Source organism: Psammomys obesus, unplaced genomic scaffold, assembly GCF_907164565.1.
Source record: "Psammomys obesus unplaced genomic scaffold, mPsaObe1.curated_primary_1811, whole genome shotgun sequence".
Classification (NCBI taxonomy): domain Eukaryota; kingdom Metazoa; phylum Chordata; class Mammalia; order Rodentia; family Muridae; genus Psammomys; species Psammomys obesus.
This window is the reverse complement of record NW_026591643.1, coordinates 4,647,864-4,663,320: the sequence shown is the minus strand read 5'-3', so window position 1 is coordinate 4,663,320 and position 15,457 is coordinate 4,647,864. Positions and strand designations below refer to the sequence as shown.

Below are 15,457 nucleotides of genomic sequence, written 5' to 3'. Positions count from 1 at the left end.
GTGACAGGCTCAAGCCACCTTGCTGCCTGACCTCTGTCCCATTCACCTGGCCCCTGTAGGTGCTGTGTTGCATGGATGATATGACCCAATCCCAACCCTAAGAAAAACATCACACACAAGAGGTTCTTAAAGATTGTTTTATTGTAAAACCATAAATACAGCACTGACATGAACTCATGAGCGCACTTAGGCGACTGACCCTCTAGTCACTGGAGGATGTCTTTTTGCCTTGGCATCAACCAACTGGGAAATGGTTTGGGGGTCTGGGGAGGAACTGAATCTTGGGCTGGGGCTTTTGGTGACTTAGGAACCCAGTGGAACCTTCCTCTTCTCGGTGGGAATATTCCACTTTTGGACAAGAACAGACAGGTAAAAACAGGAACATTGAAACAGCTTGGTTTTAAATTTTATTACTTGATAAAAATCTCTTTTTAAAATTTTTCTGTTCCTTTCCTCCATTTGACATCAGTAAAAATTTTAAACATCATGAAACCAGTTTGGCTGTAAAATGGAGAAACAGTACCCAAACCAAAGTAAAACAAAACATCCCAAAGGACACACAGAAAACCCTAAATAAACCCTCAAGTTTGGCCTTGGGAGTTCATGTATCACAAGAACTGGCAACTCAACCCCCATGCAATGTGGCTCCATGAAGGACTTCTGGATCCACACCATCAATACAGAAGACCGCCAGCAACGGCTTTGTTAATTAACACAGCAAGTGTGACACTAGGTAACTTTTTTTTTTAAATACAGTACATGGTACACAGGGTCCCTAAGATAGCCCTGCATAAACCCCCGTGAAGACTTGAGCCAAGCACTGGCTGTTTATAAAAATATTATGTTGCTACAAAAGTATAAATTAATACTACTGGTATTAAGAAATATTAAACACATAAAACTTATAAGGATTAAGAAAAATATTCATTAATACCTGTAGAAAACTCTGGCCTAAAAAAGATATTTTTTTTGTGTGTGTGTTTGCTTTTTTGTAAATTTTTTTGTTTTTATTTTATTTTTTTAAGATGACTTGAGTTTCTTGCACTCGAAGAGAGACACTGATGTGTCTATGGTATTGCCGAGAATGTCCTTACTACTGAGACAGGATGGGGGCACACACATGTGGTCGCTGAGTAGCGGGGCAGGAGGAATGGGGCACCAAGGCTTTCTTAAGATTTACCTGATGTGAACGGATCACCGACGTGAGGTTGTGGGGAAAAGAAAGATGGGATCAGAAGACAACTGAAAATAATTCATGCCTCTTAAAAAATATCTCTGCTTCAGGTTGTACAAAATGGTTTCCTGATGCTTGGGGTCTGGAAGGTCCTGCCACACGGCTCTTGCTCTTGCCTGGTTGGCCAGGCTCAGCCTGAGTCAGGCCACAAGCTTGAGCCCTGTTTGGGAAGCCACCCACCCTGGCTAGTTGGGAGAAGGGTCCTAGGACAGCCTTCCGGCACCTGGATTGTGGGAGGAGTCCTTCCAGCTGGCCTGAGAATTCAGGCTTCTAAGGATAGAAGGAACTTTGGTACAAAAAGTCAAGGTGCCCAATGGGATGCTTGGGTGGGTAGGACCTTGGTGGGTCATGATGCTAAGGCCAACTCCAAGCTTAGTGAATTTCCCATATGCGAGTGGAACCCTGAAAGTGCCACCCTCTTCCACATGGGGCCTGTACCTGCTCAGAGACCACAGGTTCCCTTGGTCATGGTCACAACCCGGACTCTCTAGACTACCATCCTCAGACCCAAATGAGAGAAGAAGAAAATAACCACAGCCACAAAATCCCACTGGAGACCCTGCAAAGGGAAGATGGGAGGAAAATGTAAGAGGAAACACTGCATCATTGGTTTGCCATAACTGGCCTAGCAAACGTTAGCCACAGTGAAGGGGAGGGGCGACCTCCTCGCCAGCTCTCCCACTGCCCTGGAGACAGGAGCCCCTCTTCACTGTCTCCAGGGTATAGCCTGAGCCTCAGTCTCTTGGTTCTGCCCTCCAGAAGCCTTCGTGTAGATATATGCCAGACACAATAGTGTTACACCGCTGCCAAGGCCAGGAAGCTAGGGGCTTGGCACAGCTTATGGAATAAGGAGTGCCCTGTGCCCTCCTCTTCAAGCATGATATGACAAGGCCTGGGACGGAGTACCACAGGGTTTCCCTTTACCTACATCCTAGCTGTGGTCCTTCTTGGTGACCCCGTGTTCTCAGAGTGAGTATATATGGCACCCAGACTCTACTCAGGTGTCCCCCTCCTCAGTCTAGCTGGAGGCCAGGAAAAGAGGGGACCTTGCCCAAAATTGGGCTCCAAAAGCAGAGATTCAGCTTCACAGTGGAAAACATGCCTTGTAGAATTCTTCTACTTCTTCAAAGTGAAGAAGATAAAATTTGTCAGACTGAAATGAAGACTCTTGGCCAGCCTACACAGCCGGTGTCCAGATCCTGCCTAAAAAACCTGGAGATGAATTATCATCAGTATCACCAGGTGCCTTTCTCACCAGGAAACAGGTACCTTTCCCTCAGTCCAGAGTCAACCCCACAACACCAAATGTGAAGCCATCAAGTGGGAGGGTGGTGACATCATCCATGCTGTAGCAAGTGGCTTCCTGAAATGCAGGCAGCTGTGCTCAGACAGCATCCATCTTGCCTTCTGGTTGCTGAAAGCCACACAAGGGAAGCTTGGCAGGCGGACGTGGGTGTTGGGAACAGAAGCACGTTGAGAACAAGTGCTTCCATGTACAACCATTCCTCGAAGACCTGACTCCTCTTGAGTGACTAAATCACAGGAAAACAAGCTGCAGGCCATGGCTTGGGCTTCATTGGTGAAACAAAGTGGCCTCAGATTGGGGGAGAACCTTGCTAATGGAAATGCATCTTCTATACTTCCATGTTTGGCTCCAAGGATGTTAAAGCAAGAACCATTTTTGCCGAGAGAATCATACAGGTCAAGGTAAGCTGTATGCTAGAAATGGCTCATCATCCTGGTTGCTCCTCCCCAACAAGCCTATGATGTAGAGACATATAGTGGTCACAGATTCAGGAGGCAGATGACAAAATCCTTCTGAAGGCCAAGACCAGCCCAGGCCACTGGAGATGAACTGGAAGAGCCTATCTTAGTGCTTTGGCTGAAGTAGAATTTGGTAAGGTGGATATTGCTGTTAAAGGGGCCTGTGGCTAGACCTGGGAGATCTTTGGGATTTATTGAGCTGTTTGTTGCAGGATGTTCACTGTGGATATGGTCCACATGACAGCAGACACGGCACAGTTTTGTTCAGTTTGTGACACCAGAGAGGAATGACAGCCTGCCACTTTATAATCTTTGAAGATGAGGCTCCAGAAACAGATTTCTGAGGACCAAGTGGGGCTCACACTGAACCTAGAGAAGCAATCTAAGCCCCAAGGATAGAGTTAAGGTGCAAAGTAACTGGACGGGAGATGATGACCTATGACCTGGATTTTCACACTAGTTTTCTTTCAGTAGGGAGGATGTTCCATATTCCAAAAAGAATGCTTGAAATGCACACCTGGGCTTGGCTGATGGTTTGCCAATAACAGCAGCTTAGCTCAGCTCCGCCTGAGGATCTGTTCTCACTGACTGCACTAAGCACCCAGCTTCCAGTGTGGCTACAAGTGCTGGGCTGTGGTCCCATTCCCAACAGATGAGGGAGACTGGGGTTGCCCATCATTATCAATCCAGAGCCCACCTCCTGGAATGCCCCAAGCTGTGTGAAGACATTCCTACATTCTTCAGGGAGCGACATTCAGTTCCTGTCTGGACTGCTCCACTGTGGGCAGAGGTTCCTCTGATGGTAAGAGCCAAGTTGAAGACATTGAGATGGAGACACCTAGCGCTTCCCCTGGAGTAGAGATTGTGTGGTAGTTCCTGAGACCATAGCTTGCTAGAGTGGATTGTACACAGCCTTCTCTGATCTATTTGTATGTCTGAGATTCTACAGGAGAGCTCTGTTAGTCTTGTGAGGCAAAGAATGCAGGCCTGTCCTCAAGGCCAGTTCTGGAGCCTTGAACATAACTGGAAGCCTTTGAGTCTTTAAACTACCTTCACTCCCCTCCTGCTGGCAACCCAGGGGAGAGGGCTCTGGGTACAGTGCTTTTGAAGACGAGGTATCTTTCAGTTGAGTAATGCTTTATGACTGGGAAGAGGAGACAGTCCAAGCTTTGGGTGGGGGAGGTGCTTTTGCAAATAGCCCCTCAGGGGTGGCCACTCTCAGCCTGAAGTGTAAGCATCCCATCCCACAGCTGTGGTCAGGGACACCAAGGTCTTTATTTATGGAGTGGTTATGCTCATCATCCTATGAAGAGAATGCTGTCCCCTCTTGGCATCTGGACTGTGGTAGAAGCACTAGTTCTTTGCCAGGGGGATAAGAAATGAGGGCTACCAACCCCTTTCACAGCATTGAGTCAAGCACATCCACCCACAGGATGCCAACTGTTCAACCACCAACATACCACACCCTACCACTGCCCTGACGACAGGTCTGAGGTGCCTGTAGGGACCTCTGAGGGCTATAAACTCCCAGGACCCCTGGGATCTGGGGAGGGAGAGAGACCATGGATCTGGCGGCCACAAATATGGACTAAGTCAGGGTCTCTGTGGACCTGGAGGTCAGGATGCAGTGAGTAGTACCGAGCAGTCTGGAGACAGGAGGCAAACATTCAAGAGGTGGACATCCAAACAACCACAGGCAGGAACCAGGCAGCGGCTCTCTCGCTGATGTTCAGGACCCCTAAAGCCACAGGTTTCCCATGATGGCCTCACAGCCAAGGAACGGGACTCCTCCCAACTCCCTCCACACAGCCATGACCGAGACTTGGTTATATGAGTCCTGAACACCACCGCTGAGATGAGCTAGTTTACAGTGTGACTTGAGAAGAGAAAGGGTAAGTAAAACAAACAGAACACAACTCCAGAATGTATGTCACAGACATTCAGTGCCTCTCAGAAGAGTCTACATCAAATGTGAAAAGAAACTGAAACCCCCAGAAGAGAAAAAAATTGCTGAAGTATTGGGAAAACAACAACAACAAAAATGAGCGGAAAGTCAGCTATATGTCTCTGGAAAAAAAAAAAAAGTCTTGTTTTTTTCTCTCTTATATTAAAAAGTAAAACATCAGCTTTATATTTCTAGAGTCTCCTTTCCTGATATGGGGAGATAGATAGTGTGTATTCTAAGGCAGCTGCCCTGGATTTCCGTGGGGGAGGTCACAGGTGCAGCAGCTTAATGCCCTGAAGATGAAACGAGAAATAAAGTCCAGTGCAGAAACTGTCCATCCGATGCAGTCTGGAGAATCTGTCAGAGCAGCTGGGGCAGAGGATGGGTACCGTGGGATGAAGGAAGGGCAAGGAAGGGCCAGGACTGGGATGGGGGTTCAAGCCACTTCAGCCCTCAGCTGCCTGAATACTTCACAACCCCAGCTTCTCCCAGTCTGCACACCTGAAGACGGAGTCCTTAGAGCCCCTGCCCGAGAAAAGTGAAACCAGTCCCGCTCTCCCAGTCTCCCGGCTTTCCTGACACACCCAGCTCAATGCACACACACGCCTGAGGACAGGCATGTGTACATGCACCAGGGGTGTGTGTGTGTGTGTGTGTGTGTGTGTGTGTGTGTGTGTGTATGGAGTGTCTCTGGCTGAGAATTTGAGCATGGGCTCTCCATACCCTTTACCCATTCAGTGTCACATGTGTGGGTATGAATACACACACACACACACACACACACACACACACACACACACCGCTGGGAAAAAAAGCACTTAAGTTTCCAAGGGGCATTTACAATGAGGTTCCACAGTGTTTAGAACTTAAATTTCTTTGTTTGTGACAGTGTGGTGTGTGTGTTTTCCTAATGCTTTTCTTCTTTTTTGTCTTTTTTTTTTGTTTTTCCCCAAAGCTGAGTCTTAAAGCATGTTGGATTTCAAAAACATGAGCTTGTTCATGTCTTCTGGACTAAGCAGTCGCCTCCTTTTGATAAGAAGGGCTTGTTCACACATATTTACACACCCGCTCCGAGCTCCCACAGCAGGGACCGCCAGCAGCCAGAAGGCGAGCTTGGCGAGTTTTGTGTGCTTTTGGGTCACGCATGACCAGTACTGGAAGAGATCGGGAGTGGCCTGAAAGAGGGGTTCCTGAAGGTAATCATAGACTTCGTTCTTGCCCAGCCGGTCATCCTCCTGAGCTGCGGGGTGCTCACCTGTGGCGGAGCGGGCCTTCTTGGCTGAGGGCTCAAAGTCAGCCTCCTCAGCCCAGGACTCCTTTACCTCATTGATGAGCTCACACACCTTGCTGATGATCTCCTCGTGCTGGTAAGGCGGCACAGGCCGCAGTTTCTGCTGAGGATCCAGGATCATGGCCACCTTGTGGGCTGGATGCACCTTGAAGTTCTCCTTGAGGGCTTCTAGGAAGAGGTGGCACAGCTTGCTGACGGTGCCCGCGTCATTGGCCTTGGCTGTGAAGAGCTTCTCCAGCCTGACATAGGTGGGCAGCACCAGCTGCAGGGTGGGCTGGTTCTCGTTGCTCAGCTCAATGACCGCCTGCTTCACGGGCGTCAGGATGGCGGCCAGGTTGCTGAGCAAGTGCTTGTTGAGGCTCTGGATGAGGCTCATTTTCTTGGCGCGGCTGTAGAACTCGCAGATCTGCTCATAGCGCTCATGTACCAGCAGCAGCGAGTCTGTCACAGAGTTCCAGCAGGGTGGCGGCGCCGTCTCCTCCAGAGAGCCAAAGGTCTCCTTGGCCAGGCCCGTGGAGCCTGCCAGGTCCTCACACACACTGAGCAGCTCGATGACCTCATGCATGCTGCGGGCCTGCAGCGTCCGCTTGCTCAGCACACTCTGCACCACCGAGTTCAAGGCACAGGCTGAGCAGCGAAGGCACATGCCAGCCTTGGAGAAGGCGGACGTGCTCACCCGGCAGTCCGTCACATACACGGTCCGGATCTCGGACATCACGAACTCTGACAGCACGTTCTGCACCCAGTGGTGCACCAAGTCGCCGCTGTCACGGATGTCTGCCCCCTTCACGCCCAGCACGTAGCTCTTAATGTGGTTGCCCTCCACCTGGTAGGCCGTGAGGATGTAGCAGGAGTCAGGGCCCACGCTCTGGGAGTGACACGTGACACCGATGCCCAGGCAGGCATTGCTGCCCAGGGCACATGTCACCTTCACCTTCACCTGGTTGTACATGCGTGGCAGGTGCTTCAGTGCCAGTGTGTTAAAGTTCCCCAGGATCTCGGTGACTGAGAAGGCCCCATAGCGGGCTCCACTGTCTACCAAGGTCTGGGCCAACTTGAGGAACTCCTTCCCACTGACCACGCTCAGTGCACCCAGGTCAGCGCACATGACCCGCAGGAGCCGCTCTGCAATGTTCTGCCGCTCCTTCTCTGGGATTATACTGTTGGGTGTCAAACCACTGGGTGTGGCTGGCAGGGGACACAAAGAGAGAAAGGATTAAAAGCTGCTTAACTGGGCAGCAGCAATACCCTAAGTGGCTATCATAAAGAATAACAATAGATTTTGTCTTGCATACAGATTGGTGCGGCCTGGTTATAACAAATGACAATAGCACAGGGATAAAGTTCCATGGTTGATAAATCATGCCTGTGATGGGCATAAGGATAGCATACAGTGATATGTATGCAACATACTTGCCACGTGTGTGTTGCGGATGTAAACATGTTTTGTTTTCATCCCAGATGTAGCATATGGGACCGATTCAGATGGTCCACAGCAGAAAACTATTTGCCTGGTGCAGGCTCTGAGAGGACCCTTTGCCACTTTCAGGTAGTTAAAATCTGAGGACTCTGGAGAAGGAATACATGCCAGAGCCCAGAGAGTGTTGGGGGCCTCTAAGAAAGAAGAAGGCTGCTGCCCCCCCCCCCCCCCCCCCGCTGCTCCCGGCTGCTGTTGAAGCAGTTTGAAGTCAGAAATCTCCTGAAACAAAGATTGGACTTCCCCCAGGAACCTGACAACGCTAACCAGCAGGAAGTAGCTAAGAAGAACTCTGCCCCTTGCCCCCCTAACCTTTCTCCTACCTAGTGTCGGGTGTTGGAAGGGACTGGGATGGAGAAGGAAGAAAGAGGCATAAGACGTGTAAATAAAACAGTGAAAAAGTAGCGCCGACACATGTGCTACTCACCTAAACCCTTGAGTACAACCTTTTCTTCAGCAGGAATTACATAGGAATCTTTAGTGAGTAAAGTGCTTAGGGCCAGTGTCAAGAAAACAGCCTACAAACATTGCAAAAGTGTGGGGTTCTAGTTGTGACCCTGGCTTTTAGGTAGTGTGTTGGGTGGGGGAGGCACACCACCCGCCTTCCTGGCCTTCTTTTGCCTGTCCATGCGTTAAGAATTCCTGCACAGGTATGCATCATCTTCCGTCCCCAGGAGGTACACATGGTAGCAGTGGGGGCAGGGTGTGGTTGCAGTGGGGCTGACGGACTTCCAGGGGCCCGGGCTTCCGCATGCTGAGACCTACTGTTGTTGGTGCTGTTCCTCTGAGCCTGGGGTTTCCACTTTTCTTCCACTGCAGCAGGTGGAGATCGGGACTGGTTGGAGGCGATGTTGTTTTCACTGTCAGCTGCAGGAACAATGGGAGCAGTGGGTCACGTTAAAGGGTAAAAGGAGGCTGAGGAGCAAAGTCAGGACCCGTTGCGGGTCAAAGGGTAAAGTTACACATGGCCACAGGGAGCTGTGTTCAGGCTTCGCAGACAGCTGCCTGTGGTTTCAAAGCCTCATCTGCACAGTCTAGGAAATGGAGGACAGTGGTACGGCCACCACACAACTTCAAGAAGGGAAGAGCCTAGGACAAGAGGAGTCTCCCCCCAGGCACCCTGTGTCCACCACAGCCACAGAGCAAAGCTCTGAAGTATGTGTGTGCGCACGCCACCTGCCCCAAAGTGTGTCTCAATGAGATTTGTCTTTCTAGAATACGATTCCATTAGATAAAAAGCCGCATTTGATTGTATTAAATGGGGACCCAATGCCTACCTAACATGATAAGAAGCATAATACCAAACCCTTCACTGGACATGGAAACTGAGGCCCACATTTAAAATAGGTTTGTTCAAGGCAACACACAGTGGGGTAGCGGGACAGTTACAAACACCTTTCAATGCACAAGGAACCAGGCAGAACCCAGGCCTCTGAAACCAAACCTGCCACAGACTAATGGCTGTTCTGTTCCTGCTCTCATATCCTCACAGTGAGCTTCAAAAGCATAAAGTATGAAGGGGTAGAGATGACACAGTGGCTAGGAGTGTGTTCTCTTTTAGTCACGTTTGGTTACTAGCACTCAGTCAGGCAGCGCACAACTGCCTACATCTCCAGCTCCGGGGAATCTGACACCCTAATCACCTCTGTGGGCACCCAAATGCACATGGTTAGACACACACACACACACACACACACACACAAAATCTTAAAAAAGTATAAAGGAGAATCCCAGGAAGACAGATTGCAGATGAAGTCCGTCAGTTTCTAAGAAGCATAGTGGAAGCATCTGTATCATGAACAGTTCTAAGTACCCAACACAGCAAAGGACAACCCGAAATCTGCCAGTCAAAGGAAACAGACCTTAGCAAGATACAATCAGGCCTCAAGAATAGCAGCAGTAAACACCATAAATACATTCAGAGTCATAGAGAGAGAAAGTAAGCAACAACATCACAGCCAGCAAAGTGGAATTAATATATTAAAAAGTGTCTGTGAGGCGAGCAAGATGGCTCTGTGGGTGAAAGTGCTTACTGCCAGACTGCCCAGAGTGATCGATGACCGCAGTTCAATACCTGGACATGGAGCAAGGAACCGATGCCTGCAAGTTGTTCTTTGACCTCCCCTCCAACAATAAATGTAAGGGGTGGGGGAGGGGTTATTGTGGAGAAGAAGGAACAAAGAACACAGGAGATGAATGGCACATAAGTAGAAAGGTGTTAAATTTATGACCAACAACATCAAAAGTACATTAAATACAAATGCCCCAAAATTATAAATAAAAGACAGAGATGCATAGTTTAAAAACTCAATGATATATCCTGTTTAAAACATCTACTGAAATAAAGCCAGAGATCGGTGAAATATAAAAGGTTAAATAAATATAAGCTAGGTAATAAAAGGAAAGCTGAACCTGAGTGACACATAATGCCAGATAATCAGGTTCCAGAATAAATGTTGATGGGGACTAACAAGAGAATGTTTGCCAATTTACCTAGAACATATGAGTCTTTTAAAACCATGTAGCTCTTTTGTTTTGTCTGGGTCAGTGGCCACGCAGCAGCAGGTGTCTGCATCAATGTCGGGAGCCCATGTTACCACTAAAGGCCATGCAGACATCCCTGGTCTGGGCTGCATCTTGGGACCATGTTAATAGCCAAAGTCTGTGCAGAGCTGACCCTGCCTCTCACTGGCTGTGATGCTCAGCAGAGCTGGCCCTGCACCATGCCTAGGTAGCACAGGAGAGCTGGCCCTGGTGGCAAGGGAGGAAGGGAAACAGGTGAGCAAGCAGGAAAGCAGGAGAGCTGTCCCTGCCCCTCATCTGCCTTGCCTCGGTGTGGGTAAGGGAGAGATCCCCTCTCCCTATTGCCCCTTGCTGCCTGTCTGCAGATTGGGTGAGCTAGCTAGGACAGTGCTGGAGAGCTTGCCCCAGTGGTGTGAGTGCAGGAAAGCTGGCAGGCTGACGAACTCAGCTACTACCCAGACCCAGATCCAGGTACAAATACACAATGGAATTTTATCTAACTATAAAAAAAAATTAAATCATGAAGTTTTCAGGTAAATGACTGGAGCTGGAAAATAATTATACTAAATGAGATAACCCAGCCCAGTAGAAACACTACATGGTCTCTCTCATATGTGAATCTCAGCCTCTACTCTGTAGCTTTGTTTAACCTAGAAAACCCTTGCAAGTCTGGAGACTAGAACGAGGTACTTGGGATAGGAGTGTGCCTCAGAGGAGCAGGGACAGACACAGGTAAAAGAAGAGAGAAGCAACACTAGGGGTAAGATTATTCAAGGGGGGTGGGGTGATGGCGGATCAGGGAGAGAGGGTGGGCAAGGGTTAAGCAAAACAAAGTGTGTACATAGTCACATAAATTTTATTATTTTATAATTGAATTAAAAATATAAAAGATTGATGAGAGACACCCATCACAGCTTGATGATGCTTCTCCTGGAAGCAGAGGGTCAACACATAAAACTCCTGGTGCCAAGTGTGGGCATTCCCAAAAGAGTTGGCCAGGGAGGCTCCAGAGGCCCCAAACAACACAGGCTCTTGTCAGTTCTCTTGGATGTCAATTAGACTACAGTGTGAAACTCTATTGCTGAAAACTCTACACACATCAGTTATAAGATAAAGTAAGTTAGAACAAAACAGCCTCCCTCCTGTCCAACATTTAAAGAGCCAGAAGTTGTGAAGTAGGCAGCTAGGAGAGAAAAGGCATCAAAGGACTTAGCCAGCTGTGAACCTTTGTGACTACAAAATCAGCCTTCTAGGGAAGACGTGTCCACCAGGTCAGTGGGGCACAACAGTCATGCAACCCATTGATCAGCCTCTGATTCAGTCTGGGCCCACTCCACGGGAAGGGATTCATGCTTACTACAAGCTAGGCCAACAGTCCACGTGCAGGGAAGCCACAGACCCATGGGGATACCTTATTAATATTACTAAAATGACTAAGCACCCCTTTCCTTAGAGAAGCTTCTCACCACAGTGAACGGAGGTGAATGCAGAGACTCACAGCTTCCCAAGGTGCTGAGAACAAGTGATTTCTGAGTACCTAGCCCTAAAAATGAATTCACCCTAACCCCTCCTAAGGCTCAGGAAACACTGAGAATGCAGGATCAGGAAGGATGGAAGAACTGAAGATAAAGAGAAGGGCTGCAAAATGTCATCTTGTAGGCATTACACAACCATTGTAATCATGAATTCACAGCAGCTATGGCTTCCTGCATTGGATCTGAGCATAGCCGACAATGGATGGAGGAAGGGCTGTCGAGCCCTGTCCCTTACTACTCAACTATTAGCTATACGAGACTCTGGGAGACGTGGAGTAGCCATCTTCAGTTGTGTACCTACTGCTAAGCTCACCATGGTCCACAGTCACACGAACAGCTTAGTTAAATTCAGGGAGTCACAAAACAAAACAAGCTGTGAGAAAAAAAATTAAGGGATGGGGAGAAGTGGGGAATAGAAAGGATTGAAAGAAGTTGAAAAAGAGTAGGAAATAAGAATAATTCGAATGAATTATGTGTGTGTGTGTGTGTGTGTGTGTATATATATATATATATATATATATATATATATATATATATATATACACACATATATATATATATATATATACACATATATATATATATATTCAAATATCCCAGACTTTGAAATTTGTGAAATCTGAAACACTTCTGTTTCCAAGCACTTCAGAAGATGAATACTTAACCTGTACCTCCAAGAGGTGATGGAGTAATAGGTGCCTGCCAGCCTGGGTCTTAGAAGGTACCACAGTCTTTGAATAGATCATCTATGTAACCCTCATCTTTGGGAAGAAAGGCTTGATAAACTCTTACTGTGAAAATGAGGAAGTCCAAAGCTGTAAAACCGTTCAAGGGATCAGAAATCATGGGCGGCCACCTCCTCAGTCTAAAACAGTGAACTAATGGTTTAATTTGTTCTCTGCAATCTCCTGGGCACCTCTTTTTTTTTTTAAATATTAATGACAATTTATTCACTTTGTATCCCAGCTGTAGCCCCCTCCACCATCCTCTCCCAATCCCACGTTCCCTCCCTCTTGTTCTCCTATGCCCCTCCCCAGTCCACTGATAGGGGAGGTCCTCCTCACTTTCCATCTGACCCTACTCTATCAGGTCTCATCAGGACTGGTTTCATTGTCTTCCTCTGTGGACTAGTAAGGCTGCTCCCCCTCAGGTGGAGGTGATCAAAGAGCCAGCCACTGAGTTCATGTCAGAGATGATCCCTGTTCCTATTACTAGGAAACCACTTGGACACTGAGCTGCCATGGGCAGGGGTTCTAGGTTATCTCCATGCATGGTCCTTGTTTGGAGTATCAATCTCACAAAAGACCCCTGTGGCTTTGGCACCTCTTAACTGTGTTCTCTATCCCTCCTAGTGAGGACAGCAAGGGCCAGTCTCTGAGGGGTCAAGTCCACTGACTGCACCAGGGCAGATCACCGCTTCAGTGTGGATGTTAAAGCCCATGCAATCTGGAAGGAGTTCATGCCCAGAGTGAGAACCCCAGTCTAATTATCACTGATCTTATAACTTCAGCTGCAGGCGTGCATGAATATGAGCAGGTGCATGTGTGTGTGCCAGTGTGCATGCAGGCCAGAGGTCAACCTTGCCTGTTGTTCCTTAGCAGCCACTCACCTTTTCCCCCTTTCCTTTCTTTTTCTCTTTTTTTTTGTTGAGACAGAGTCTATCACTACTATGTACCTTACTAAACAAGCCAGGCTGGCTGGCCAGGGAGCCACAAGGATCATTCACCTGCCTTTGCCTCCCCAGGCTAGGGTTACGAGTGTTCACGGTCATGTGCAGCTGTTCTCTGCGGGTTCTGGGAACTAAACTCAGATCCTCATTCTTGCAAGGCAAACTCTGTGCTGATAGCCATTCCCCCAGCTTTTTTGCATCCTTTTCTGTGAAATGGAGTTAATGTGGCATTTACAGAGCCACTTTGAGAATTAAATAGTGAACATGTGTAAAACTCTCAGACTAAGACCTGGCAGCAAGTATCAGTTGAAATGATGCTAGATAGTTATGAGCTATGCCAGCGATTGCGCTTTCTGGACCTCTATAAAGGGGATGGAAATGTCAACACACCCAACTCATGGCCAGTACCCAACACACGGTAAGCACTCACTACCATTCGCTATAGTTAGCATCATGACTGCTAGTCTTACTCCTGAACTGTCACCAGGTTCCCTCCAGCATATACGTTTACTAGCATGAAGTAGCCTGTGCCACTCAGAGGCACTTAATGAGATTGGTGTTACTTGAGGCTGATCCCCTTATCAGCATCGCTGTGAACTTCGAAATTCACAATGCTTAATTTCCCTCCATGAAGCCAATCCTTTAATCCTGATTCAGCCTGGCTGGGATTCCGCCTGGCTTTGTACTGGATTGTGGGGAAGGCATTCTCTGGCTTTGCTAGACCAGCACAAAGCAGCCCTTCAGTGACTCTGAACAAGCCAAGATGCTGGGGGTCACTGGAGCCACTTCCTGGCTCAGCCCAGACTTTCATCATCACCATTCTGTCCTCCAGCTTCTAGAGTGATGGGGAAGCACCCACATCCAGACTCACATCTAATGACAGCTTTCTCCAGAAGAGAGAGATAGAAAGCGAGAGGGAGGGAGGGAGAGAGACAGAGACAGACAGACAGAGACATGCACACAGAGAGAAGCAGAGATACACAGAGAGAGAACATGGCTACCACCACTCCAGGGCTGTAAGTTCCCACTGACAGCATGTCTAAATGCTTTGAACCATCCCTGGCTGATCCTGGAGTCACTGGGAGGTGGGGTGCACCTGAAATGTGGGATGAAGACACCAGGCAACAGGAGTCTACGTGCCCTTGCTTTAGAGATGAGTACAGTTATCTGCCTGGCCTCTCACAGCACCTTGAGAGCAGAACTGGAACCTCAGAGTCCTCAGCAGCTCATGAATTAGTGCCTCATGCACAGCACACACCTTGAAATGAGTGGACAGAGGATGGAGTAACATCACATTACCTAATGGAAGATGGAGTTTATCCCTGTGTGGTGCTTTGAATAAGAATGGCCCCAGATTTTGTCAGATCCAAGATGGCGGTGCTGATCACACACAATCTAAACAGCAGGGCAGCAGTGACTACACAGTGACCAACAGAGCAAACGGTGTTCCCCTGGTGAGAGGAAACCCCAAGGCAGAAAACAATTGGGTTTCACTTCAGGTCATCCAGCTAATCCACAGACAACTTCTGAGGTTGCTGCAGGTGCTTGGTCTCTAGCACCTAGCCACATGCTTGTGTGCTGTCTCACTGGCAAGTGAATGAATACCTTCTGGGTACTGGGGAAAGGAGCTAAAAAAAAAATCAGGCCTCCAGACACCTGGGAGCCATGGGAACAGCCCCAGATGCCACTCCAAAGCTCAACCCTAGGGAGACTGACCAAACCTCTGGGCTCACTGGTTCTCCAAGAGGGCTACACCCATCAAACACAGTGTCTGAGCATAGCATTGGAACAGTTGCAGCACATTAACTTCAGAGCAAGAAAGCCAGCGGCCAGTAGTTGTCTCTGGGACTTCCCCTCGTGGAGGAGAGCCCCTGGGTTCCTGAGGAGTGCAGTTAGCCCACAGGATCATACACCTGAGGAGAGCTACAGCAATTCCCTGAGAACCACCCACCACCAATCTGAGGAGAACATGCAGCTTGCTGCCCAAGGGATTTTCTGCACCACTCCTGCCACCCAGTA

General features: G+C 48.4%; 1 protein-coding gene across 1 annotated transcript in view; it reads right to left on the bottom strand.

The window, feature by feature from the left end:
* Positions 1 to 129: 129 nt before the first annotated feature.
* The window catches only part of Znf618 (zinc finger protein 618), a 78,457-nt gene continuing 63,129 nt past the window's right edge, over positions 130 to 15,457 (bottom strand). Inside the window, exons 12-13 of the mRNA XM_055611720.1 lie at positions 8,477 to 8,578; positions 130 to 7,422 (exon numbers count right to left, since the gene is read on the bottom strand). Of these exons, the coding sequence (XP_055467695.1) occupies positions 5,906 to 7,422; positions 8,477 to 8,578 (1,619 nt within the window). The 3' untranslated portion in view covers positions 130 to 5,905. The remainder of the gene's footprint in view (positions 7,423 to 8,476; positions 8,579 to 15,457) is intronic.